The 27,909-nt window shown below is 46.7% G+C and overlaps 1 protein-coding gene across 2 annotated transcripts in view; it reads right to left on the minus strand.

The window, feature by feature from the left end:
- Ankle2 (ankyrin repeat and LEM domain-containing protein 2) overlaps positions 1–15,374 on the minus strand; it is a 34,435-nt gene extending 19,061 nt beyond the window's left edge. The window contains exons 1-10 of one of the 2 annotated variants that reach the window (XM_077703018.1): positions 15,198–15,374; positions 14,464–14,714; positions 13,993–14,157; positions 9,627–9,799; positions 8,666–8,854; positions 8,329–8,451; positions 7,126–7,192; positions 5,491–5,657; positions 3,204–3,328; positions 2,614–2,740 (exon numbers count right to left, since the gene is read on the minus strand). In XM_077703018.1, the coding sequence (XP_077559144.1) occupies positions 2,614–2,740; positions 3,204–3,328; positions 5,491–5,657; positions 7,126–7,192; positions 8,329–8,451; positions 8,666–8,854; positions 9,627–9,799; positions 13,993–14,157; positions 14,464–14,662 (1,335 nt within the window). In that variant the 5' untranslated portion in view covers positions 14,663–14,714; positions 15,198–15,374. Of the gene's footprint in view, positions 1–2,613; positions 2,741–3,203; positions 3,329–5,490; positions 5,658–7,125; positions 7,193–8,328; positions 8,452–8,665; positions 8,855–9,626; positions 9,803–13,992; positions 14,158–14,463; positions 14,715–15,197 lie in introns of both variants that reach the window. The other variant, XM_077703017.1, reaches the window with a different exon arrangement.
- Positions 15,375–27,909: the final 12,535 nt, after the last annotated feature.

The following is a 27,909-nucleotide window of genomic DNA, read 5'->3' on the forward strand; positions in this document are numbered from 1 at the left end:
GCAATTTCGTCGGGACTTATCAGAAATTCGTATCACCCAGATTCCACTGTAACTACAATTCCTGCGTCCTCATCTCTTGCCTACTTTTCTTCCAGCACAACTCCGCCACAGGGTGTCTAGAAAATTGCCTAATTCAATTTCCCTGACTTTTCCATGTTTTCCATGACCATTTTAGTTGAAATTCCCTGAACTATACAACAGGCGCCATTCTGTGGAAATGGTCCGTGAAGCATATAAAAAGCATATACAAAACACATTCTATCACAAGGAAAAACACATTTGTTGCAAGTGCCCCAATTCTCAAAATGCACTTTGATTAACTTCAGTTTGTTTGTTCAGTTTGAGGTTTTCTTGCCTTCTGTTACGGCTTCAGAGAGTTTATTTCTTCTTGCGGGATAGAAGCTTCAAGTTGCGCTTCAGCGAGCACCTTTTGCTTTTTTTTTTATTGTCCTGGCTCGACATGCAACGTGAACTGCATGGTGCGTTCTTGCACGCGATTCGGGCGCGGCAGCTTCTGCCTCGCTCAGAAAATGACACGCGTCGCGCGAGGCAGTGGGAGGAGCCTGCCGACTTGCGCCAATGGAGAGCCGCACGCCTCATGGCGGCAGTTTCAAAGCTCTCGAGACATCCGGATGGCCCCGCCACAGATGTTTAGGCTTACCACCCCGGCAGGTATTGCATGGGCGTATAGTACCGTTTTCGCCCACATTAAAAGCTCCTTTACCTCACAAGCAACTTCGTGCGTGCCTTGTGTGGCATTTTAGAGTGCACTTAGAAGCGGTCGCTCGAGCTGCCGTCACCACTTCGCGGTCGAAGCCGCCGCCATGTTTCCGCTGCCGGCAGCACCGCGCGCAGCGTGCAGGCGGTTCCGCGGCAGCGTCAGAGCATCTGTGACATGCGCGGCGCATTTTCGAGAGCAGAAAACGCCCCACGCAGTTCACGATAAACCATGTCATGTTCCTCTTTTATTAGGTAATTCTGGCTCCTGATGTCATCAGAAAGAAGTTCTTTAAAGATTAGCTCCCAAAAAGCGCTGACTTTTAAAATTCACTGGAAAAAAAAGCGCGTTGTGCGTACGATTTGGGCACCACCTACATCGCCCCTCTGCGCAAGTGCAACCAGCAACCTAAGCCAGCTGCGAGCTGCGTGAACCGCACAGCGAGTTTCTACACGCGATTCGTGCGCAGTATTTTCACGGCGCATCGACGATTTCGTGCCTGCGGTGGCTCCTTTCCTGCACAAGCAAGTGCGTTTGCGCCTTGAGTAGCATTTTAAAGAGCGGTTAGAAGCGGTTGTTGGAGCTACTGCACTACTCTGCGGCCGGTGCAGCCACCATGTTGCCTGTGCCTGCCGCTCGGCACGCACCGTGCGGGTGGTTTTCACGGCGGCGTCAGCACGCCTCAGGCGTGCGCGGCGCGTTTTCGCTTGCAGAAAAACCAGAAAACGTTTCATGCGGTTCACGCTTTCGTCGCGCGCAAATGTGTTGCGTTCGGTAACTTCTTGGGGGCCCGCAACACTGGTTTCCCCTATTCTGAAACTGTGGGCAGGCCCCGGAATGGTTTTCCCTGACTGGTACTGCTTGATTAAAAAATTCCCTGACAATTTTCTGACTTTTCCCGGTGGCACAAAATTCCGACTTTTCCCTGTTTTCCCGGTCGCTAGACACCCTGCCGCCAGCACCCGGTCGACGCGTACGCTGTTGGGGCGCGTTGGCGAGTGAGTACGGCAATTTCACGACGCCTGACGTTGTTGCCGAGCTTCACGACTACGGCACGCTTATCACGACGCATATCGCAGCCCGAAGACCGTGAGGCGGACGGTCGCGATGGAGGCAGCCAATCTCGCGAGCCCAAAAGGTGCGAAGCTCACTTCCCGGAATTAACAGTCAACGGTTTCGGGTAGGAGGGAAGATTTGACAACGCCTATGATGAGGCGCCAGCCGCAAAACGCACCATCGCCGTTATCACAACAAGGGCCAGTTTGCCTTGGCTTGGCTCGGATTGCGTCCGGTAAACAGGTGCACCGCGATGTCGCTTTCAATGGGGAACCTCAAGTAGTTAGTTTCGTTTCTGTAAGTCGGGGTACACCCTTGGGCGCAGGTTGGGCACAGAATCGCCAAATTTAGAGAAAGTGTAGCAGGATGTAGCAGCAAAAGCACTTGGGCGCAGTTTGGTGCAATTGGCGCAGCAGTAGCATCACTGCGATATGTGCTGTGATCAAACAGTGCCCTCACAAAAACATTGACCAAGGTAAGATGAAAAAGCATGGACAATAAGCTGTGCTGAAGGCAGCAAGAAAACAATGAGCCTGCACAGTAGGCGGTTTAACAATGTGCAGTTCGTACAGCACAAGACAGCGTTTGCAGTTCACACAGGGGCTAGTGCAACCTGCACACACTTGTGGCCTCAATGTAACAGCAGGTGTGGTGCCGGTCAAAGAACGGTGACCCACAACAAAACTTCGCCACTGTGTCAGCAGCAAGGAAGACAATGCCAGGCGTTACGCGGAGTTCCTTCCAAATGTTTGGTGCGTTTCACAGGTTTTAAATGCTTCCAGCAAAGTGTTGTTTCCATGGGTGAATCCCGACACTTATGCAGGAGTAGAGGCACTCACCTGCAGACGCCTGACTCGCAGGTGGTTCTCCAGCTTCTCCAGGCCCTCTGCTGATGCCAGGTTGCACCAGCAGCCAAGGAAGGGCCAGTACTCACTCCAGGGAACCCGCATGTCTTTGGCAAGGTTTCTGCAAAACCGTGGGACTTCCTTTCAGGCCTCGAAACCCACAACGGGGGAGCTTTATCTACTTTTCTTCTACACATGCTTACGCTGCGTTTAAGGGTACACTGAAACAACAACAACCAAGTTGAAATACAATGCAACATTGCTGAAAGGAAATATCTCTTGCGAGCATTTCGAGAAATACCTTTTTTGGTCAGCAACCAAATGAAGATACATTAGGTTTAGCCATGCCACAATTTTAAACATCCTGCCCCACTTCAGAAAGGTAAATAACTTCAAAACATCAAGATTTCTACCGTGCATGTTCTTCGAATCACAACTGAAGCCAAACTGCCTTCACCAGACTGCTGTGAGGACATCCAGCATGCTTGAGGGCCATTGCCCCCCTCTTTCCTCATTAAGGCTAACAGCATGCACCTCGTCCTCACGCGCCTCTTGCTAATAGTGGAGGGTAGAAACAGGCTTACCGGCCAACGTATTCCAGGCCCTTCTCAATGTCGGCCAGGCGCACATTGTCCATCGGCGAGCACTGCTCTTTCAAACCAATGCTGCGCCGCTTGGGAGCTTTCCACTGCCGGTACATGCTACGAGCCTGGCAAAGCAGCAGGATCGCACCGTGAGCCACACAGAGGTACGGCGCACAATTACGTCCTCACACAACCCCACAAAATGCACCCCCAAACTACCTGTCACAGCCAAAAATCACAAACACTTGCAAGTGCCCAGTTCAAAAAGGCTCTTCAAGTAACAATTCGGTAAGATGGCTAACAGGGGCAAATTCACGTGAAAGATTATGAAACATCCACTATACTCGGGTACAACTTCAGAGCAACAACGCAAGCCGCCCGCCCCGCCTTATGACCACAGCCGGCTATCCCTCTGCGCGGCACAAAGAGTGCATTACTGCAAGTGTTTCAAACGCGACACGAGCCAATCTACTTTCAAAACGCGTATGTTGACATCCGTGCCCATAGTTTTGGCGGAGTGATACACTATCTGTGGCATTGCCATTCTTGATTGATTAATTGTAGGGTTTAACGCGCCAACACAACACAGGCGATGAGGTGCGCCGTAGTGGAGGGGTCCGGATTAATTTTGACCACCTGGGGATCTTTAACGTGCGCCGAAATCTCATACACACGGGTGTTTTTGCTCTTCGCCTCCATCAGAAAGCGGCCGCCGCAGGGTTTTGTTGTTCTTAACTTGTATTCGAGTATAGCAGGTTTTTAGCAAATCTGAACAACAAAATGCATGCATTTCTGAAACGTTGTTCTGGAAGCCAGCCACAAGGCTTTAGTTTTCTCACTGGCAGTTGTTGCAAAGCTTCAGCGGCTCTCTTCTTGCCTGCAAATGTGAACAATGTCGTAATAAAGCTTTCGAATCCTAAAAGCTCAGCTCAGAAAAGCTACAGTTCACCACATTCACTTTGCCCCAAGGAAGATGCTGATCTCAATTCTGATGAAGATGAAGACGCTATTATATGCTGACACAATCCTTTAGCGTACCACAACTAGACAGAAAACTATTCTTCTGCAAAAGAACTTGTACTGATTACTTGCAATGTTGCACGCCTTCAACAGTGCAGTACATTCGTCAGGGTTTGAACCCGTACTATAAATGCATGCTCTTCAAGATCTAGTTGCATAAGCAATGCAGATGTTTTCCTCATATGAAAACTGTAGTTACCGCATTCATTCGAACTTCAATAATCTTCTAAAAGTCACTTTTCTTAGCATCTTCAGCGATACAGTATCCCACTGCTGTGGCTACAATGTTCTGAAGGGCACAGTAACACCGATCTCTGCAGAAGAAAATTGAGCAGTAAACTCAGAAACACTACTCTACAGATAATTTGCGGCTGAGCTCATGTTTCTTTCCATTTTTCTTTTTTTGTCTCGGGTGTGCAAATAAAATTATGTCTCAGAGTTCTATGGCAGTTCCTAAAACAATGTTTAGCAGAAGAGGACGACATATGAACCATTTCGGCTGAATTCTTCGACGCAGAGATGGCAACTCTGCTAGCGATGGTGTTCAGGCTGCAGCTGCCAGTTGCACTAGTATTACTTTTTTGACAGCGAAGCTCTTTAGCAAATCATAATTTTTCATGTCCGCGGTTAAAAATACCAAGAAATTGCCGACCGTGCGCACGTGAGCACGGGCCTCGTGGCAACCGCCCGACAGTTAACAAAACCAAGAAAATGCCAAGCACTCACGTATGCGTGCCTCGCGACGACTGCCCAGCTACCCCTGCGCACGTTTGTCAAGCCAACCATACCAACATAGGGAGGTCGGCCAAAATTGAAATTTAAAAAAAAAAAAAAAAAAAAAAAACTCCAGCATTTGCCGTGATTGTGGCAACACTTGCTCAGAACGAGAAATACACGTCACAGCGTAGACCCCTCTAAGGTGATGTCCAACGATCATAATTTCCAAAAACATGACAGAAGCTCACCCTCATAGCAATAATGATGAAGTTGCTGCGGCAGCGAAGAAGAAAATTGGCTGCAATCGTAAGCCTTCGTGACGGTCGTGAAGGCCGCGTAAAGCTTCACTACCTTCAAGTCTTACGCGTTGGTGTGAGCGTCCTGCATTTTTTTTTATTTTGCTACCACAGTAACCAGAGAGAGACTGTTGTGCTCCAAGAGACGGCCACTCCCACTCCGCGAGAGACACAGCCTAAGACACAGCCAAAGTGAGCACTGCCTCACTTTGATTCATAACAGTAGCCAAAGACAGGCTGCAACGGCCCGGTACCTCGGTTGGAGACATGGGACCGGCCGCTGCCATGACGGTGAGGAGCGAGTCCCGTGGGCTGGTCACGGGACTATGGTGCACGGGCGAAGCGTCGGGGGAGAAGGGCTCGCCGACCGTCGGTGGTACGGAGTGGTCTTCCGAACGCAGCACAGGCACAAACAGGCGTTCTGCCAAGCGCATGGAAGAGAAGCAGGCAGCAGAACACAGTTTCAGGACAGGACAGAACAGGGCTTACCTCGAGGAGAAACAACTAACTGCAATGAAGGCCTCACCTTTACAGTTGTAACTCTCACTAAAGAAGTCAATTCTTTTTTTTTTTTCAGCCTGTAAGTTCTAAGTACATATGATGCTGCTCTACCCCCGCTAAAACTTATTCTGCTATCACCCTTAAAAGTACCGTGCACGACTATTGTTTTTGCAACACCTAAAGTCACCCAAGGCTGAAGCGTTGGCTGATGCCTGCAATTTGCTGAAATGTAGAGGCTTAAACTGTTGAATTCAGCTTGCAAACGAAAACAATGAGTTGACTAATGTCGGAAATGCTGCACAAAAGAGCACTTGGTATTTTTTGCGATAGTAGTTCCGCTTGTGACAGAGTGCATTGTCGAAGGGTTCCACTGTGTCCTATTTTCACATACCTATGTATACAATTAAAGCTTCAATTATACTTTGTACTAATCAAGGCAAGTTATCGAAACTGTAATTAATCGAGCAAGAAGGCATAAAACTGAGAGGTCCTTACTTAAAGCAAAAGGTAATTAAATATTGGCACTATAGCTTATGACATCCTATTGAATGCCTTTTCCCATATGTCGAAATGACCACAATACAATTTCTTGTTTGTCTTCACCATGTCACAAATATGTTGTTCTCAACTGCATGCATGTGCAGACATCAACACAAGGAATTGGAGTGCTGCGGTTATGTTGCCTGGCTTTTAAAGGGGCCCCGAAAACAATATGCAAGTTTGGTTCATTCGAAAGATTGCCTCGTTAGGATAACACTGACACCACTTTTAGCGGAAACATCAACCAAATAAGCCATATAATTAGGAAAAAAGCTAATGGTCATGCGACATCCTAAGCTCACTTCCCGCACTAGAACCTATGACGTATTATGGGCAGCTGTGAAATTGGCTGAGGCCAGCAAAAGCAAACGCAAGTTAGGCAGAGCTTATAAGCTTCAGCAGTGACGACGGTGGGGTAAACAACTGAAGCTACAACTGCACACGTAAACATAGAAGCACCAGTGCATATTGCACACACTACGCCGGTTATAGCTGCACAGCTGTCCAACGCGTTGAGCTTACACTGGCCAACTGGCATAAGTTGGCATTTTCTTCTGTGGCTCCTTTGTCGAGCATACCCACTGTTGCATGAAATGGTTAGTATCAACCATAACAAAAATTAGCCAGGTACAAGCAAATGCGGTCAGCGGTCTAGAGCAGTATCATAGTGCCACCTAGGAGGACTGACGGTAAACAAAGCGTTTCACCATTCGATGAAGCCCTAGTTAGCATACTTATGTTCGCTTAAGCTCACTTTACTCCACAATTAAGGACCTTAATGCTTATGCATTAGATATAGGCTGCATAAAAATAGGTTCACAGTGGGCGTCAGTGAAGCACATTCTTACCTTCAAACAAGGCGTCCATTTTGTTTTTTAAACTAGCACTCGCAGAAGGCAGTCGTAGACAAATAATCTGAAACGAGGAAGAGAGAATTAAATAAAGTATTTGGTGTCCACAGTGAAAAAGGACACGAAGGGCTAAAGTGTGCACAATAACACTGTTCTGCAAGTAAATGTTCCAGAAGAATGCCACTTTCTCCCAATGTAGTATTCGAGCACTATATGTACTATTTCAGATAAAAAAAAAAAAAAAAAAAGTTGTTTCACTAAGATGAATGCGAATGGTTGCACTTGAGTAGAGGGAGCAGAGCTTTATTTTTGCTACCCTTTTCTTTTGTTTTCTTGTTCGTATTTTTTTTTTCTTGTTTTAATACTACCTCCCATCTCTGCACCGCCTGAGCTCATAGTTTAGCCACCACTTCAAAATCAATGAATGCCCGTTGACCTTGGCCTTGTTTATGGCACTGTTCAGCTCAACACGTGCAATGCCGAGCATCGATATCGAATGAAGTACTTGGCCCATCCACCCTGTGAAACAACTGCGAGACAAAGGCGATTTGCTGTATAAACACGAGGAGATGATGCCCTACGTAATCCAGAAACCTGGTATATATATGCTAACCCCCTCTTTACCCTGCAATCCACTACGCGTCCTGTGCACCTAGTGTTCTCTCCGTAAGCCAATACAGCTGAACTGTGCCAAGCATGCCTGAAGCACCTGGGAAGACTGTTGCCAAGCAATGTTCTTTTTGCTCGAGTGGCATCCTTTTACATTGACTTTGACTAAGACGCTTTCTTCACACTCCAACACAGGGACAGGTGCTATCTCAAGAGGTTGGGTACCTAGTACTCTAACGATTAAAAACGTCTTTTGCATATCCTTACCGCAGCAAGATCTCTAAGTATAAACAGACTAATATGTGATTAGAAGACATATCTTCAAGCTAAAGTAAAACCAACCAAGATTGAACAATACAAACAAGGGTACGCACGCATGCTTCTGTGACTATTTTACCAGCAAACCAAATTTACCATAGAACGAACCGAGCCTTTTGGTGAGGCCCAACAAACTCTGCGTTAACCAAGAGGAGAGTCTGCACTCTGGCACTGCTATGCTGCTTTATTTGTGGTACAATCAATGCACATGATAAGCCGACTTCACTCGAATCGGGTTTATCGCACCCTTCCAAAGATAGTGGAACCACAAACCTCTCGTGGGGTCTGACCCTCTTTGTTGAGCCGGTTGCGGTCGCATTCCGGCTGCGCCACCAGCAACTCGACCGCTTCGAAGCAGCCAAACTTGCAGGCGAAATGCAGGGGTGTCTCACAGCGCTGGGGTAACAAAAACAGGACGTCGTGGTGTAAGAAGCGGCCCTCACCAAGGGCTGTATTTTGAGTCCCTCCTCCCCTGAATTTGCTCCCTCCACTCAACTGAAGGGAGGATTCCACAATGCTATTGCATGGGCAAATGGATTTCAAGGGTTGCCTCCCCTAGAAGCTCAAGTGGACAAAAGACTCGGACTCAGAGAAAGGGCGTGCCCCTCACCCCTTTGTCTGGCGTGTTCAGGTACAGATCGAGAAGAAATGCCGTCCGCCGGAGCCGCACATCACTCGAGTCATCCGGGAAGAGCAGCTCAAGAAAGTGGGGGTCCTTCAGTGTCTCCAGCAAGATTTTCACCAGGGCAGGCTGGCCCTTGGCACAGGCAACGTGCAGAGCATTGTACCGGTAGCCTTCCTGCACGGAAAAAAAAACACGCCAGCATTAGTCTGGGCTGCGTTGGTACGCGAGCAGCCAGCGAGATTGTACAGAACGGCTGAAGGCCAGCAAAAACACAAGACCAGCAGGAGTGGCTTTTCAGAAAGATATGAAGGCCACACTGAGTGCTGCAGAAGATTTTGTTCAGACAGAAACACTATGGGTTCTTTACTACGGCATCAACACCCTCCTTTCAGTAATGAAAATTGAACCATCTACACCAGTGCTGAGGGCAGAATGCCATTTGCTGTAATGGCAAGCATGTCCAATGGCAAGTTGAAGCACTCTTTCCTATGTTTTTCTATGCAGAAACATGACTTGGCAATAGCTTAGTCAGGTTCTTTCCTGCTACAGCAGCCCACTCAGCATGTTGGTGGACCTCCTCAGTACTTGCAACATGAAAAAGTTAATCTCAAGTTCAACATTACGAGGTTCTGATTTTCGGTTAATCTCAAGACGCAGTATTATGCACAAAAAAGGAGAAGGTAGAGCACTGCATTCTCCAGTTTGTCCCAACAAACAGAAGGTGATGTCTTCAGCCACCCTGTGAAAATTATGTCATTCGGTCATTTTCGCTGTCAGGGCTAAGGGGGGGCCAGCCACCGATTCGGTCAGTGGCCTCACACTTATTTCTTCTGCGTCCAAACAAAAAGGAGTAAACAACAGGTTCAGAACACTGTGTAACTCTTGCGGGTAGGCTTCCTAAGGTAGCCCGCACTGTTAACACCTGGATAAGAAATTGAGACTGCACCTGGAGGATGGTTGGTGTGTCACCGCTTCCCACCAGGTAGCGTGGATTGGACCAGACGGTCTGCTTAAAGGTGGTGGTATCCCCAGCTTCGATGGCCTTGCGGAGTTGGACCAGGTCCTGGCTTTTAGGTGTCCTGTAGTTGCTGCTCCGCTCTACAGCCAGTGCTGCTGCTGCTGCTGCGGAAACGAGTCAAGGGGGGTTTGAGTTAGGGTAGGGTGAACACAAATAAATACTAGATTAATAAAAAAGGTTGCTTTCTGATCGTGTTGAACGAGTGCCGACACCAATTTCTGTGGTTAGTATTACCATACAGTTCACTTCTACTCCTCTACTCCACTGAATACCCCGACTAAGAACAGCTACAAAAACGTGACTTCTGACACACGTTTGCATCACCTGGGTGTGGAAAAAGGGGTGTGGTCATTGCGCATCACTGCTACCAACGAAGACGGCGTGCCGCTCGTAATTACTCTGCATCAGCGTTCGCTTTTTGTTTTCAGGACACGAATGGTGAATCAGAAGACGATTTTCAATCATCAGGTTTGCATTCTGACAGTAATAATCCCTGAAATTGGCTGAACATATCAGGTAGTGCCTGTCTGCAAAGTTATTTTATGATTTTAGGCAGTTTTATTGCCTTTGCGCACATTGTTCTATGTCGTGTTATAATTTTACTTACCACAGGACCACTCGCAAACAGTTCACAACAGCTTCAGTTTTGTTTCTGCACCGCGAAATTCATATCTGGCGTTACTACGCAGTTACCCAAGATCAAGCCGATCTGCCGTGGCGCCTTCAGTGTCTGCTACTGATCCTCGAAAAAAGCACGGCGCGCGTGATTTAATCTTGCCCTAACCTGATCCTGCGATAAGAGCTACTGTTGCAAGTGAAAAGATAACACCCAGTAGCCAGATATCAGTTCCGACAAGGGGAGCACTTCAAACCGGCCTAGCACAATGCCAGCTGTTCGTCGGCCAGTTTCGTTTCCATATGAGGGTATCTCCGGTGGTATAGTGTTGCTCCTTAGTCGAACCTCCGGTGGTATAGTGTTGCTCCTTAGTCGAACTGTCTATTCTTTTTGAAAATGCTAGGTGGAGCTCAAAGAAAAGGCTCGTAGTGCTGAAACCTTTCATCACACAACAGCTACTCAGTGAAAGCTTGCAGGGCATGGATTCTAGCGCATCGCACCTCATTGCTACAAGCAGGGCTACAATAGCGAGTCAGAAGATGGTAATAAACTGCAAGTTTATGTTTTGAGAGATAACTGACAGTGAATGTCAACAAGCATCAACCCCCGAGTTTCGTTTTCGACTCCATCAATTTTTCCACATTGCGTGCTTGTCTTGAATGCTGTGCCAGTGTAAATGCAACGTCAGTCATTGATAAGATGTTTTTATGTCACATGGGGACAAATTGGTGCCTCTGATAATGTCAAACCACCAGACTTCTTCCAGGAAACCACCCGAAATTGCTCATTTTTAAATGGAGGTTGAGCTTCACCACATGGAGTCCTAATTTTTTGTTTTATATCTGACAAACTGTATCACAAAAGTCAACATTTTTTCTAGGACATGTTTTTGAAATGTTTCCCTACAAAAAGTATATTCAAAATTTTTTTCTACTATGGGTGGTTTGTTATACACAACTCCTTTTTTATCATTCTCTATAACAACTTGACAAGAATTTTGATTTTTTTTTCGCAACTATGGAATATGAAAACATTATAAAAACTGGTGTTGTTCGAAAGGGTGTTTAATTATCTGCATTTTGTGTTGCTGCAATTACTGCCTAATCAATATGTTTCACAGAGAAAAAAAAATGGTTTCTTAGACCCCTAAAAATCAGTAAATTTTCCGCGGTAACGAAACAGTTAAACAAGAAGACACATGCGAGAGCACTGTTGATCTTGACTGCTTTAGCTCTGTGCACGTAACTTGAGAATGTCAGATGTTGTGCCGCAGTGCGCAAAGCAAATGAGTGGTCATTTTTTTCGTGGACACTACAGCAAGCACCAATCCATCCATCTTCTCGATAAGCCCAAAGTGCAGCGAGCAGCGAGTGCACAAACAATGGATCTGTTTCACGAGCGCGACAACTGTCCACCTAGCGAGGCGCTTGACAGATGCGGTGAACCAGCTTGTTATTTAGCAGGCACGTGTCTTCAAAGTAACCTAGCAGATTATTTTGTGAGCGCACACATCACCAGAAGGCCTCAGCATACTTCAGTGAAATGTGCTGTTGGGATAGTTACTGAATTACTGAAATTGCGCGAACTGGACATACGGAGGAAGGAAGACAAACAATGCGTATTGTTTGTCTCCCTTCCTCTGTACGTCCAGTTAGCACAATTTTCGTAATTCATAAGGCCTCAGCATACAATGCACACAAACAACAGGACTACATGTGCTCTGTGGAGCTTCGTCGTAACAGATATGAATGCGCCTCCCTCCCCAATGCTCTTTAGGCCCTGCGTCCACTGATAACCGCAAAAGAGGGAACTGTATGCATTAGGAACATGCAGGGAAAGGCGCACTTGAATTTCATGCCAAAACAAGCACGGCATTAGGCCTCATTGCCTGGTACTGCGGATTACAACCATCGTTACCACAAAAACTGGCTGTGTATCTTATTGGCTCGCTCCAAATTCCATCGAAAGACAATAGTCTTCAGCCGTCCTTGCCGTTTAACTGCCTCTCCCCTCTCCGCCATTTACCCACCTGTTCCCCTTCCCTCTCCGAACTCCCATAATCAACGCAACAAAGGTGTATTCAAATTAATTCGATTTCCCTGAATTGCACTGCTCACATGGCATCTGTTGGGACAGCGCGCATTACGCATCATGGAGTCTTTTTCGTAACGACCACTTCAACGTGTATGTTTAATTAAAGGAACACTGGTACCCTTGACACTGTATTCATAGTTTGCCTCAAACATGCCTGAGGTTTCCTTTGCGTTGAATAACATAAACCTGTATAAGCCCTGAAAGCAGTTTTGATTGTTTAAAATGGCCTTGCCTATATATACTTCAAGCATTCTTTTACCTGTTTTTTGGGTCAAGCAGAAGGTGGTTGAATAGAATGACAAATATAGACCAAAATTTGTGTGTTTAGGGAGCCCAAGAAACGCTACCATTTTTAAAAGGACTAGAGTTACAAAACTGGTATGAACTGTTTAAAGCCTCTTCCATGAGCACACTTGTGGCTTTCCCTTTTCTTTTTAGATGCAGGCTGAGACAAAATGTATGGGTTCGGGATGCTTATTTTTCAAATTGATCAAATACACATTGAATGCCAACTAATGGATTTCAAACAGTTTTTGAACAATAGAGACAACAGTTGAGGAAAAACAATAAAGTCTAACTGACAAAAGAAATTTAACTGCCAACTACATCTCTTAGAAGGTATTTTAAACACACGAGTTAAGCAAAAACTTACAAGATTTCAACAGTTCAAAAATTACAATAGCAATCAAATTCCCTTCTGATCTTTCACTGCACACATTACTGAGTATGCATAATTCTCCGCTGTGAATTGGGGTAGTTCAGGCTGCTATTTACTGTCAAAACAATACCTTCCACAACAAGGCATGTAGTAGAAGTGAAGGGTTACGTGTCATACTAAGCCACCCGGGATACAAACTTTTCTAGCATATTTACAAAATTGTTTTTCTGTATCACTTCCTTTTAAAATGTGCAGACGGAGCCAGATATACAGGTAAACACAGAATGCCGCAACTCCTGCGCCAACTTCGCCCAATCAAAACAGCACTCAAGAATAGGCCGAGATTTCACTAACTTGTCGCATTTTTCTTCCTCTCTCTCTTTTTTTTTTTTACCTTCCTATTCAGTTACCACTGTCAACGAGTGTTTTTTACAGAAGTGAAGGCCGCTGCTGCCAGGCGACGCTGCACAAGCCCACCTGTAGGCTTTGGCGGCCCCATTTTCGCTTCTGTATGTACTCCGTGATAATAAACAAAGACTTGGATTTGAGCAAAGTTCTGCCCCCTGACAACCATTTGGATCAGACACATGATACAGCAGTCTCCATTAGCTTGGAGTGTGGTTGCTGATATCTACAAGCCAAGCCAAATTTGTGGGCCCGTCAGAGCCTGTAGCCACCATTCAGCTTCAATGCAGGAACACATCTGCTACACTGGTTCCCGCCTTTTTGCACTCATATGGGGGAGGAAAGTTACCCGAGGCCATCATACGATAGAGGACCAAAGGAAAGCAAATCTTGTGCACCAATCCATTTTTTCTTATGTCGTTTTGCTTTATTCTGGCAAGGGCATATGCCGGCTAGTGCGCTTGCTTCTTGTCCCCCCCCTCTCCCTCCACACGTTTACGAAATGCACACCACTCCCATACCTGATGCGGAATCTGAAGCGTCCGTGCTTTCCACTGATGCCACTGGTGGTTGCATGCTGAATGCTGCCGCCTCTTCCCTGGAAGCGAACGCCTTGAACCGAGCACCCCGGTACTTCTTGACACACCGGAGTGCCAAGGTGCGGTCCACAAAGACCAAGGGCAACTCTGGATGAAAAAAGAAAAAGATAAAACGATAATCAGAGGAGCATTCCATTCCTTCATTTTGACAGGCGCTGCACTAGTCAAAAGCTATCTCGCTACAATAAATTGTACTGATTTGTATCGCGTTATTCTGTACAGCCAATGATAATGCCTAATCACGCTAGCACTCAAAAACGATCTCTAATTATTTTTTTATCCAGCGGAGGAGTTGACAGTTCCGAGAACGCGAAAATTAGAAGGCAGTGCGGGAAATGCTTTGCAGATAAAACAGCGTCCAAATTTCAAACAAGACAAAGCGCATATACGCACCATCGTCGTCGCACGGTGACACACCGACGGTCAAGGCGATGCCGTAGTACGCCACTGGTGCAGCGTCCCTCAACGAGATGTTGCCATTCGATTTGGGCGCCGGCGACTGATCGGCAGACAGCGCGACGGTGGCAGTCCCGTCTGCTGTCAGTCCGCCGCCGGCTTCCTCCTCCTTCGTTGTCCCCATCGCAAATACCATGGCCCGGGAGCACACCTCTACGACATTGTCACCGCTTCGCGACAGCTTCGACCTGTGACAAGCAGGGACGGTTGGAGCCAATGACCCAAACCCGTTGTGACACTTCGACTTCATCGAGTTCTCTCATTGCGAGAAAAACATGGGCACCTTCGTAATCCTTAAAGAAATATTCGTCAAAAAGGTCGCTTCCACTTTAGTACGGGCACGTTTTCATGGAATTTGATGAGGTGCTACAGTGTATGTTTGGTCATTGCATCAATTTATTTCCACAGATTTGTCTAGAAGGCTCCTAAGAGCACACAAGAAATAACCATCGGTCCCCGCAGGGCTTATTCGATCACCCTTTGAGGTGACGTATTGCGAGGAATCATGACAGTACATTTCGGACAGTGCAACGTTAAGCAGCCTGAAAAACCTGTCCAACGATGTTAATTCAAAAAAGAAAACGCTGGAGCGTGCGAACGAGATTGCAACGCTGCAAGAGAGACGAAACGACCTCGCGGTTACGTGGCTCGAAGAGATATTTAAATCTTACCCTTATAATAATACAAGCGTACGGTACAAGCCGATATTCCGCGCGCTGGTAAGGCACTAAACGTGCCGCAAAACCAAGAAAACTCGTTCTGTATTTCGTGCTAGCGGGATTTACATAGCATTCGTATTCGCACTTCTACATAATATGGCGGGCCTGTGAGCGGTGTTTAGAGCAGCCGCAGTGCCGCACTACCACAGGATTATTTTCTGAAAAAATATAATTGAACATGTTTATAGTTATAAAAACTAAAAATATATACAATTAGTTTAAAATTAGATAATTTTTTATTTATTCGCACATGTTTGAGATCAAGCATAAAGAAGTTGGAAACAGCGGGACATTCGAATGCATTAACGGTTACTGCGTGATTTCTTCCGATATTCCAAAAATATTCGATATTTTCGATTAAAAAACGCAAGTATAACATCTAAATTTGTCTTTATAATCGTTCATAATGCACAAACATTGATAACATGGGTATTAGAAATTTTTAAAAGCAGGGGTAGGGTGGCTCCTTCTACAGCCACTGGATGAGAGCGCACGAGTGCGCCTTTCATCCAGCGGCCGGTAAGTGCAAAGATGCGTTGGCACAGCTAGGGTCACTAAATAAAGGTTTTCAGCGCAGCTTCTTTAGTGGCTCTATGCATAACAAAGAAGCTAGGGAAAACAAAGCAGTGAAAAAAAAAGCTTCATTTTGCTATGTCTTTAATACGGCAAGCAGCCACATTTATCCGTGCCAACCGACCAGCACGGAGTGCCGAAATTGACGCGAAAAAGCGCAGGCTTGGAAAGAAAGCTAGAGCGTCCACTTTCTGAGTGTGCGCTCACGTTTTTTTGTTTTCTCTGTTTTTCTTTTCTGCGCTAAAGTTTGTTATACGTCATACGGAGACCGACTCTGGAGTCCCGAAGTAAACGAAGCATGGGACCACTGAGCGTGGATCTCGTATCCACGATATAGATATTGGGTTTACGGGTCCCTTATTTTAGGGTAGGAATGTTGTCATCCCTGGCTTTTCACATAACATAATGCTCGAAGCACCTATATTTTGTTTCCCCGTAGCCTCCCCACCTGGTTTTCTTGCTCCTCTGCAGTCTCTGCTAAGAACAGGTGAAATTTTCGCAAATAAGGTCTACACTGTGGCCGTGACAACCCGCCCAACCTTTTCCACCTTATCTGGGCATGTTCATATACTCAGCTGACAGCGACCAGTTCCTCACAAAGCCAGTACACCCAATGACTTCTGCAGAACACGTCCAGCATGTCAGAGGCAACCCCCAAATATTGCAGCAAATTACACAATTCGGTCTAAAAACAGGTCTCTATAAACTATGATGACGTGTCGTCACTCCCTCTCTATAAAAAAATGAATCCAGATGAATGAATGAATGAATGAATGAATGAATGAATGAATGAATGAATGAATGAATGAATCCAGTGAACGTGTTGGATGGGGCGGCCACGTCTGTGGCAATCTCATACAGGTTCCCGCGAAGCGAGAGGGCGGCAATGCTTGCGTACCTGTGGACACGTTCCTTCGAGGGCGTGCTGACGATGACATAGTTAGCTACGTACTGGGATCGTATTTGATGTTCCCTGTTTGGGGCAATTACTGCCTGAGCTTGGATAGCATCAGCGAGGGTGGCTTTAGCGGCGGAAGTTAGGGCCAATCCGCCACGCGGGCGGAGGACGATCTTAATATCCTCAGGTGGGAGTGGCGTGGCCGGCGGCGTCCGTTGTGCTGGGCGCTTTCGCTGAGGTCGCTGACTTGAGCGGTTTCCGGGGGTGCTTACTTGCTTATCGGGGATGTTAGAATCCGCATGTAGGACCCGCTGACGGCGGCGAACTTCTGCCCAGCCAGGCCTTTCAAATTCCGCAAGGTCCATTTCCTCTCCTTCCACGATGTTGTCCATGAGCGAAGCGAGATTTGTCCGTGGCGCGCTGCAATTGGCGGCGAGGAGCGCACGTGCAGCAGCGGCGCCGAGGCGAAGGTGCTAGGCCTGATAAGGCCTAGCAGAGCCGTCGGCTAGGCGTAGATTTCAGGAACTCGTTCGTTCGCCCAAATACACCACGTACCACAAAAATGGTGTCCAGGGGGTCGCCGTCATGTATCGAGCGCCGTAGTGTGGCTTGCAGGACAGGGTCAAAAAGCGGAGCCGATGTGCGGTGCGACTGCAAACCACGGCCCCCTAGCGGGAATCCGTATCTTCGGAACATCGTGGATTGTATTCACGTTGCGACATTGTACTTTACTTGCGCTGCGTGGCGTGAAACATTATGAATAGGACAACGAACTTATATCGATGTCTATGCGCACCCAAAACCCGTCTTTGCGCATGACCTTTCAGTACATGTTGTTTTTCGAGAAATGTTTTAATGTGAATTTTTAACCTGATTCTTAATCTTCTCACAAATGTTCCAGTTGCCATATTCGACGGATGTTACACTGTCGACAAATAAATTTTCGACGAGTGAATAATCCCAAGACACGAAGCCCACCAGAAAACCAAAATAACAACTGGATAACGGACAATCGTCACAATTTCAAACCTTTTAATATGACGGAACACAAGATAGGCTTTAAGAATATATTTAGGTTCACTCGAAAAAAAAAAAAGATTGGTAGAAAATAAACAAGGCAAGAACATTGTTTCTTCTCGAGTCTTCTTGATGCAATGGCTAACAATAATGGCTTTTTTTATGTTGGGTAGCCAAAAATTTAAGCGTAGCAGGAAGGAAGGCGACCAAAATATTTTTGCGCTATTTCTTTAACAAAGATGTCAAACAGGTTCCTTTTTTAATTCTTGTTTTTCGCAAAGAAAACGATGTTCCAATATTGGTGCCAGTTAGAAAGTATCGTGTATTCTGTATGCGTCGTCAATTTGTCCCGGGAGAAAGCCGGGCTCATGTTCGGTCCTGGGAGCTCCCTTTTTTAATGAAGGTTCTTTTCATTAAATAAATTATTAATCAATTCACTCAGAGCATACGAATTTAGCTCAATAGCTACGTTTTGCTCTAATGTTATTTGGTACACCACACGACATTTCCCAAGGCCCTTTGATGACCAACGTATGAAAGGAACGTATTACCAGCTAGCAAAACGCAGTTTTCTCGCTGATAGCCAGAACGTTTGCTTTAAACGCTTTGAGGGATCACGTCACCAGGTAAACCTTGAACCAAATGGAGCAGTTGAAATTGAAATAAAAGAAAATATTACGGTTGTGTTAGGAATATGCGACGTGGACATAGCCAGAACGGCCAATTGGACACCCTCAAAACAAGAACGCGCTGAAACTTCGTGTACAACTGTGACCTGAATCCCTTTCTTCAAGTCGGCAACTTACGACCGCTTTCTGTTATTTCGTGCTTTCTTTTTTTTTTTTTTTTTCATTCCCCCATTCCCGTTTCTACAGGCTTCACTGCGTTTAAAACAAGTTGTTATATAGGCATTCGGAAATTACGAGTTCATTTCGGATGTATCTATAACCCGTTGACCCAGTTACAATCCCCTCGACGCAGGCAACGCTAAACCTAGCCTCACGACGTCGTCATCGCTATGATCTCATCGGGCGTTCACGTGGGCTTCGTGGAAAACTCCAGACACAGCACATGGCTGTGGCAGGAGCTTTAGGTTGTAGCTTGTGAAGCCTGCTCCGAATGCTACGCGCGCTTTCGCGCACCTGTTGTTGAGTGCGTGATTGCGTGCCGGCGCGCATGACCGTTCTTTATCTCCTTCTCTCCCTCGCCATCCTTCCTGTCCGCTCCCGGAGTAGTGCAGCTGACAAAGATGCGTCATCCGAGTGACCCGCGTTTATTCTTTGTTCCCTGTGTACTACTCATCCTGGAAGTAGCCTCTGATGACTCAAATCTTTTTTTTTTCTTTTCGCTTTTGTTCTTTTGTTCCTTGTTTAGCACCGCGAACACGCCGCATTCGGTACGTGCGACGGCATTTATGTCTTGCGAGAACAGCTTTGGCTGGCGGGTGAAGTAGGAGAAAAGAAAAGGCAGGTCGCGCAGCGCAAAAACGAACGCTGCGGCCGCCGCACCTTCCTTTGCGCTGGTTGTCTTCGTCGTGAGGGTGCGACGGCGCGACACCTCCTCGCCCTCTTCTCGCGATGCTGGGAGTCGCAGCGTTGCCGAATCCCACGGTCGTCTCTTCTGTAACGTCACGAGAAATCGGACACACGCGGAAGTGCGCTGGGGTTCATTTAAATACTTAAATGTGGAGGATAGGGGGGTCATATGCCTGTCTGAATACGGTGCAGTAGAACTTCACTTAGAGAATCCTCAAGCGACCTCCCCCCCCACCCTCTCCAGCATCCTTTCCTCGATATCAATGAGACGGGTTAGGTCGACAGTTCACTGACGTCGTCGATGATTCTGTTATAACGAAAAACTCGACGAAGTTCAATTTCGAATCGGGGTTTTTCGAACCGAAGCTACACCCCGCTGTGAAACGCGTAGTGGCGAGAGGTGCTGCAGATTATTCTATAGACCACCTGAGGTTCTTAAGCATGCGCCGCAATGGCGACACACGGGCGTCTCCGCTAGCCACTTCCACCAGGAAAAACGGCAGCCGCGGTTGGGATCGAACACGCGACCTCGGCAGCACAGCGCTTCACACAAACCGCGGCGGGATCACTAAAATTGTATACTTCTTACAAGAAACATTTAACTGTCTCTTGCTTGTATTCAAAGTTATTTTTGCAACGAATTAAGGACGGAAACTTGGGCTAGTTGGCTATTTGACACTTTCGCTGGCGTTCGTCCCGTTTATGTCTTTGTTTTGCACCATCTTTCAGCGCTAAAAAATCCTCAGTATTAATTTTTGTGCAAATCCCTGCTTTTGTTGACTCTGTTCTCTTTAATGCGAAAGCATCGAATGGCCCATACAGCAGAAAAGGCGCCATCCGGGGGCGACTGTAGCACCGAAGCAGCTCCTAAAATGGCCGTCAGGGAAAAGAGATTACAAGTGATTGAGTAATCAAGTAATTTATTACTACATTCGGTGGCTTAACAGGCTGTAATTGTTTACTCCACGACATTAAAACATCCGACAGTTAACCCATGTTTCATCGCTGTACCAACGAATATTTTACTCAATGTCTCAGGAATTAAATATTTGCCTAAAAATTTATTTCGAGATTTCGACTTATTTTGACATGCTCCTATGCATAGACCCCTTCGTTGCAACCTTTTGCTTTTAATGTGCAGTCTTATACCGTATTTTGTCAACCTATATCCTGCAACCTGTCACGCTTACGCAATACAACTTATGTATGTGGTGCACTCATGTGGTATTCATTGTGCTGTGTTATATAGTATAACCCACTGAAGCCTTTTTTTTTTTTTTTCATTGTGACCTCATATTTTAGATACAGGAGGCCTCTCCGACAGTCTCTGACTTCGGGACTTCCTCCTACATAGTACCATCACCCAATTTGAATGGGTGGCTAGCCAGGACCAATACATCCGAACAAAGGACGCCCCCCACAGTGCCGGCGACCCTACCATCTTGCGCCAAATGCTCGTTTTTGAAATGTTTACTTCTCCTCCTCCTCCTCCTCCTCCTCCTCCTCCTCCTCCTCCTCCTCCTGTAATACGTCATCACATTCAAAAAATAGAGCGCGACTTGGCCAACGTACAGTAAAGAAGGACGACGGGACAAGCGCTTTTGAATCATAATGCACCAACTTGCCTAACAGATTTGCTTAACGTCTTCACAGCGTAACTTTTTTATCCTTCAAAAATAGTTATCTTCAACTTCGTTCACGGTGTGAAAGATCCGCTCTGAACGTATCTGTAACCGCTACGACGAACTTCCGCCTACATGGGGCTTTGCGAGAGGACGAACGTGCTCGCGATAAAGCGTGTATCTCTATAACCCCGCAGTTAGACAGAGGAAGGTAGAATTGAAAAGGCCTCCTGCGTCGTCAAGACATCGTTGGGCATGATCTGGGGTTAGAGAGTATAGATATCCGCAGTTGATGCAAGGTTTCAATGGTTTCAACGGCAATTACTGGACGATTCGTTTGTTGCTGTCTGTAATATGGGACTGATTGCAGTTCATCAGTGGCCTGTCGCCCATGTTATCGGACGCGATACTTATGATGGCGAGTGTGTCGATCACCTCAAAATCCCTTCAGGTAGCGTGCTGTAGATGCTATATTGGCGCGTAGCGGCGTATGCGATTACACTGGAGTCAAAGCCTGTGCTAGGAAATATGTCAACTATCGCAAAATCCCTTCTGATATGATGCTGCGCACGACGCAATTTTGGCACGTAACGTCCCAGTTATCGCAGTGAAGTCGATACCTGTGCTGGGGGAATGTGCCCATAATCACAAAGTCACCACTGGTAGCATGGCGTAGATGCAACATTGGCACGTAACGTCACAGCGCTTACAGTGGCGTCTTACGACCCTCTATCGCCTCTATCTTCGCGTGATCGAGCTATAAGAACTTTTATCTCTTAATGTGCACGAATGCAGAAAAAATTATGAGAAGAAACATAAATTTGAGTTCTCTTTTTTTTTTTTATCTGCGGATGGGAATTCGCGGCACGCTTACCGGCACCATTTTTTTGGAATTCATAAGATTTTATTAGATATCGCGTATTCCTGCGTACGTGTATCCACCAAAGCCTCTAGGGTCGGACGAGCGCCTGCTTCACGTAAACCTGTATGTTTACCGCTTCGCGACGCTCCATCTAAGTTCCCATTAATTGTGACTGCTTTTATCGATCAGTGCTATCCTTAATTCTCTATAAATTTCGTGACCTCGAAGTAAACTGTTTCGTTTTAGTTAACCAAAGCTAGGGCACTTGTAATATGGATGTCAGCACGCCAGATGGGCCACAAACTATGGTTCTATACAAACAGTGGGTGCTCCAGCTGACGAGCTCCGACCTCTCCTCTCAGCGTAGTCTGGTGGAGAGGGCCCGGGTGGCTCGCGGAGGCCAGGTACCTCGTACTATAGAAAACCCCCCACCAGGTGACCGCGGGTGCCCAGACATCAGCACCCAATGCTCGCCTTAGTAAAGTTTGGTCCTCTCTTCCTCCTCCTAACAAAAGTACACCGATAAGGCAATCTCAAATGACGTTATAAATTTGTTTAGACGCCGCATAACAGAATATTTTTATTCGTTGTTTTTTTTTTCACATCCTTAAAGGGACCATGCAGACAAAACACAAGTGTGGTCCATTCGAAAGAATGTCATGTTACAATCATACTGGCACCACTTTTAACGTAAACGTTGCTCAAATAAGCTGTATAATTTGGAATAAAGGGAATGGCCATATGACTCACTAGCTCATTTCCCGCACTACCTATGACGCAATATGCACAGATATGCAATTGGCTGAGGCCGAAAAAAGCAAACGCAAGTGAGTCAGGGTTTATAAGCTTGTAGAACGAGCTTTTTCACTTAAATGTAATGCATATTCATTTTATAGCAGTAATAATGGCAAGGTAATGGAAGTTACGAAAGTACACGCAAACATAGAAGTTCCAGTGCGCACTGTTGTTGGTACTGCGCGCACTATGCTTTGTGGGATCCGTCGACCCCCAAGGACAAGACTCAAGCGTCGAGGGGGAGAGGAGCGACCATCGAGGTCTATGTTTAATGGAACGTCGAAGGGAACAGAAGACGAAGAAACAATGCGTGCGCTCGTGAAGCGTGAGACATGACCATGCCAGCCAAGGGAGATTGACCTCAGTTCGCTACAAATAATGGCTGGCCGCACCCGGCCTATGGCGGTCGATGGCGATGCGGCTGTGACCTGTACAAAGAGATTTTACATCTTCCCGGCGGCCGGCAATGTGGAGACAGTCTGCATGTAAAGAGTGTAGGCGTTGAGCTGGCAGCCATGGTACAAGTTCCTGCGCAGTCGTTGCGTAAAATCTGGCATACCCGATGGCAGCATGCACTGCAGTGTAGTTTCCGCAGAATGTTTTCAAAACTCATGTCGGAGTCCAAAATGAAACGAATGACTCTTAGATTGGCGCAGCAGAAAATGACGTGGGAGCGCTTCTTCGAAGATGGCGTCTTGAAAATACGTGGTCCCTTCAAGCTCGTTGCCTCGGTTATTTGCTGTGGCTGCATGGGAAAAATCTCCGGGTCGGGGGGTGAGCTGTGCATAGAAGATGTCCGCGAGGGTCCTTCCCACGACGCGTAAGTCATCAGCGGCTCGCTTTCCGTTTTCCTCGATAGGTTCTCGTCTGAGTTGTCGCTTCCTAGGGAAAAGTTCTGATCGTGCTTCTCGACCAAGTGACCTGTTCTTCGCTCTGCTCCTTTGGAATTGTCACCTAGGTCAGTTGCCTGTTTGGAGGGAACAGCAAGTTCGTAACTCGCACCGCCAAAATACACGTTTTCCTCTGGCTCTTCTGGGTCTTCGTTGCACATTGAGGGAACGTGCCGTCGTTCGCAACGGGGGCAAACGATCTTCCTCCTACACTGTCGAGCGATGTGTCCATGGGTGAGACAACGGAAACAACGTCCGTATTTGGTAAGAAGGCTCTTCTTCTGTTCCATGGTTACATTTTCAGCTGCGCAAGACGCTGCGTCATGTGAGGCGGAACAAAACAAGCACTTTCGTATCTCGGGAGCGGCGGTATTTAGGAACGCTGCAGCATGTTGATGTTTTGAAATTCCTGTTCGCAGCTGTTCCCCTGTCTTGTTGTCCTTCTTAAACTTCGTTAGCTCCGACGAGTCCTGAAAAACTGCTTCCAGGTACTCAACTTCGTTTCCAATGAAGTCCATCAGTTCATCAAACGTTTTCTTGTGGTCGATCAGTTGTTGTTGACGCTCCACTCCGGTTGACGATAAAGCAGTAGACGACGTCTTTGAATGCCGGTGGTACCTCAGGACCATGTCTCGAGGGAGTGCCCGAAGAAGTATCTCACGTAGCATGGCACAATAAGACTCTGGGCTAGTACCAAGTGCAGTCAAGCTTCTACAGTGTATCTGCACCTCGTCGTAAAGCTTTCGTAGTTCTATTGCGTCAATTGATGAGGAAACAGGTGGTATGTCAATCAGAGCTCGCAGGTGGTCTCGGACAATAAGAGTCTGGTCACCGAACCGCTTCTGAAGTATCTCGATCGCGTCATTGTAGCATTGTTCGGTCATGGGCAGACCAGAAACTGATGCAGCCGCCGAGCTGGTCAGTAGGCTGTTCAAGTAACAAAATTTCTCCGTCGCCCGCAGTTCTGAGTTGTTATGTACAGCGGACTCGAATATACTCCAAAATCTCAACCAGTTTCGACGGTCTCCATCGAACTTCAGCAGTTCTAATGTCGGTAGCTTCGTTCTTGTGGTTGCGGTTTCGCTATGCGGCGGTCTCGTTAAAGAAGGCGAAACGAGGGACTCACCAGCCTGTTGATCTCGAGATCTGTACTGAAGCACAGCCCTAATATTCGCCACCTTGTCGTTGTACGAAGTCGCGTTGGAGGTCTCTTGCGTGACCATTTCCTCTGTAGCTTCCAGGAAAATGTCGTCGTCCAGCTTCTGGATCGGTCGATGCATGGCCTCGATCCTCTCCAAAGAAATCGCTGCGTCCATCGCTGTAGTCAGGGTACCACTTCGGAGGCCGTCTTCTATCTCGGTCAAGACGGCGGAAAGCTTGTCCCGAAGGGCAGTTCGTCGAAGCAGCTTTCGCTCGATTGAAGTCATCCTTGGTCCTTGGAGGTAGGTCCGCCGGTCAGTCAAGCAGAAGCCATCGAAGAAGGGCTATCGGTCCTGCTTGTCGGTGTCGGCCTGGCAGACACGAGTCCCGGGTTTCGGCACCAAGTTGTGGGATCCGTCGACCCCCAAGGACAAGACTCAAGCGTCGAGGGGGAGAGGAGCGACCATCGAGGTCTATGTTTAATGGAACGTCGAAGGGAACAGAAGACGAAGAAACAATGCGTGCGCTCGTGAAGCGTGAGACATGACCATGCCAGCCAAGGGAGATTGACCTCAGTTCGCTACAAATAATGGCTGGCCGCACCCGGCCTATGGCGGTCGATGGCGATGCGGCTGTGACCTGTACAAAGAGATTTTACATGCTTATTATAGCTGCACAACAGTCTGGTGGCGCTTTGGAGTTGTCTCGCAGACGCCGGCCGATTGGCGTAAGCGCATTGTCTTACGTGACCCTGTTTGTCGAGCATACCCCATGTTTCACGAAACGATTACTACCTGCCGTAACAAAAACAAGCCGGGTGCACATACGGTCAGAAACAAAGCAAAGGTGGACAGCGGTCCAGCGCAGTATGGTGGCGCCATCTAGGAGGACTAACGGTAAAAAGGCGTTCCGCAGTCCGCTGCAGAGTAAACAGCGCACTAACGTTCGCTTGAAGACCTGTCCTTATTACGCCATCGCAGACGTCGTCAAACATTCGATTTGGCGGGAAAATAAAGATTTTAACTTAAATTCATTATTTCTCCATGAACAATTCATCGTTTGCTTCCGGACAAACGCTGGGGCTTTGTAAACACCAAATCTTCCGAATAAAACAAACTTTTTTTTTGTCTTCATGACCCTTTTGAATGTTAAATCTTTTTAAAAATCGTCGCCTTTGGCGGCGCTTACAAACCCAAAAAGATGTAATATAACACAATCAATGATTCCACAACCATGCACTCGTACACCATGCCCATCCTGCAAAACCCCAAACACAATATGGCTTGCCCCTACTACCCAAGCCTTACCCCATCCCCCTTCTTGAAGCAGTGGGAGTGCGAGCTGACCAGCTGTCTGCCAGAGACGCAGGTCAACCGTGTGTATCTAACAAGAGCGGCAGCCATGGCTCGCGGCTACCCAAAACCATCTTGCACTCCAAATAAACGTTTGTCATCATCACCAACAACAATAACCTTTGCGGACACTTTCGCGCAGCAGCGTCACTACGGAACGGCGCAAGCACAAACAGACGAGAGACCCGACGATTTGGGCCACCTGGTTTAGGAAGCCCACGTCGTGCGGGAATTGCGGTCAAGGCGGCTCTGTCGTGTCGGACGACCGTTGCCGCACCGGCTGGATTCCGCCCTAACGACGCCCCGATGTCGCACGTTTTTATTTTTCATTTTTCATTATATCTTTATTTTCTTTGACTGCGCTTGTCCGCGGAGTCCACATAGATTGATTTCAGATTAGAACTGCCGACTAAGGCGACCAGAGAAGCCTGAGTGGACCTTATACGGGAGCTCTCGTTTCAGTGGAAAGGACCGAGAATGATAGCTCGTGGGGTGTTTTGAAAAAAAAGAAGGAGACGGCAGAGAGAGGGGAGCGAGAACGACGAATCAATTCTTAGCGTGCACGTGTTGCGCTCTATGATATTATAATGATGATGATTGGTGATTGCTATTGATGTCTACTTTGTAGCGGGGTAATGACGTGTCATCTTACCAAAAATAAACTAATATACCTATGTTTTATACTCTTCGTTTAATACTAGCGCTGCACTTAGGGCAGGTGCAAAATACTTATTAGGCAGAAAATACTTACTTTTTCTGTTACAGGTGGTAGCTGTCCTAGGCAATATTATGTTCTCTTGTTTTCGTGCACCAGCATTCTAACCCTCTTTTTGTCGCGTCAACAGCCCTGAAGTTAACTCCCTCTGTGCTACCATTAAATCCTAGGGTTTCTGGCAGCCGAATATTTCCCTCATGTAAATTTAATGCAGCCATTTTTTTGTTTCGAGGCAGCAAATTTGAAAAGGCCCCATTGGACAATAATTAGCTTGGTTTGTTGTGGCTGGAACACGCGCAGGCGTTGACTTAGATCGCAACCAGTTGGTATCGAGGCCGCATGTCCCATGTCCCTGTATACTATATACATACATACATACATACATACATACATACATACATACATACATACATACATACATACATACATACATACATACATACATACATACATACATACATACATACATACATACACACATATATATATATAGGGAGTAGTAGAACTTTGAAGATGGTAGAGAACACAAGAGAAGAAAAACTTCGAACAAGGTAAAAGCACGATTGTGGCCTACGTTTCAGCAAAGAGAACTTGTTTTCCTCAGGCCGCAGAAAGCAAGTTCTCTTTGCTGAAACGTAGGCCACAATCGTGCTTTTACCTTGTTCGAAGTTTTTCTTCTCTCTGAGCTCTGAGGCCGGTCTTGTAAATATAAACCCCCGCTTTAAAGTCGCTCTTGTAAATATAAACCCCCGCTTTAAAGTCGAGAGAGAAGCCGCTGTGGGGATAGCATAATGGCGAACGCACCGCACCGGTTATGCGGAGATGTGGGTTCGAGTCCCGCTCCCGGAAAACGGCGGATTTTTTCTCGACTTATTTTCGCTTATTTATCAATGAATCAAAGAAACGTGACAAGCACACGTCGTTCGGCCCTATTATATATTTCGAAAAAAGCCGAATAGCACTGGCAATGACGACTGCAACATTGATATGTATATATATATATATATATATATATATATATATATATATATATATATATATATATATATATATATATATATATATATATAGTATAAGTAAACAGTCGGGTACATAGCAAGAACAATAACAAAGAAGGTAGTGGAATTTGCCTTCATCAGAGTATATGTAACTGTACTCTGATGAAGGCAAGTCCTTTATCAGACAACAAGTTTCTAGTTTTGAGACTGAGCCATGGTGCGACTCCAGGACGACGCCATTTTAAATCCTAAGCCACTGGGCTTCCG

This window comes from Haemaphysalis longicornis, unplaced genomic scaffold (assembly GCF_048455015.1).
Source record: "Haemaphysalis longicornis isolate Haplotype H1 unplaced genomic scaffold, Haemaphysalis longicornis Haplotype H1 scaffold_3, whole genome shotgun sequence".
NCBI classification, from domain to species: domain Eukaryota; kingdom Metazoa; phylum Arthropoda; class Arachnida; order Ixodida; family Ixodidae; genus Haemaphysalis; species Haemaphysalis longicornis.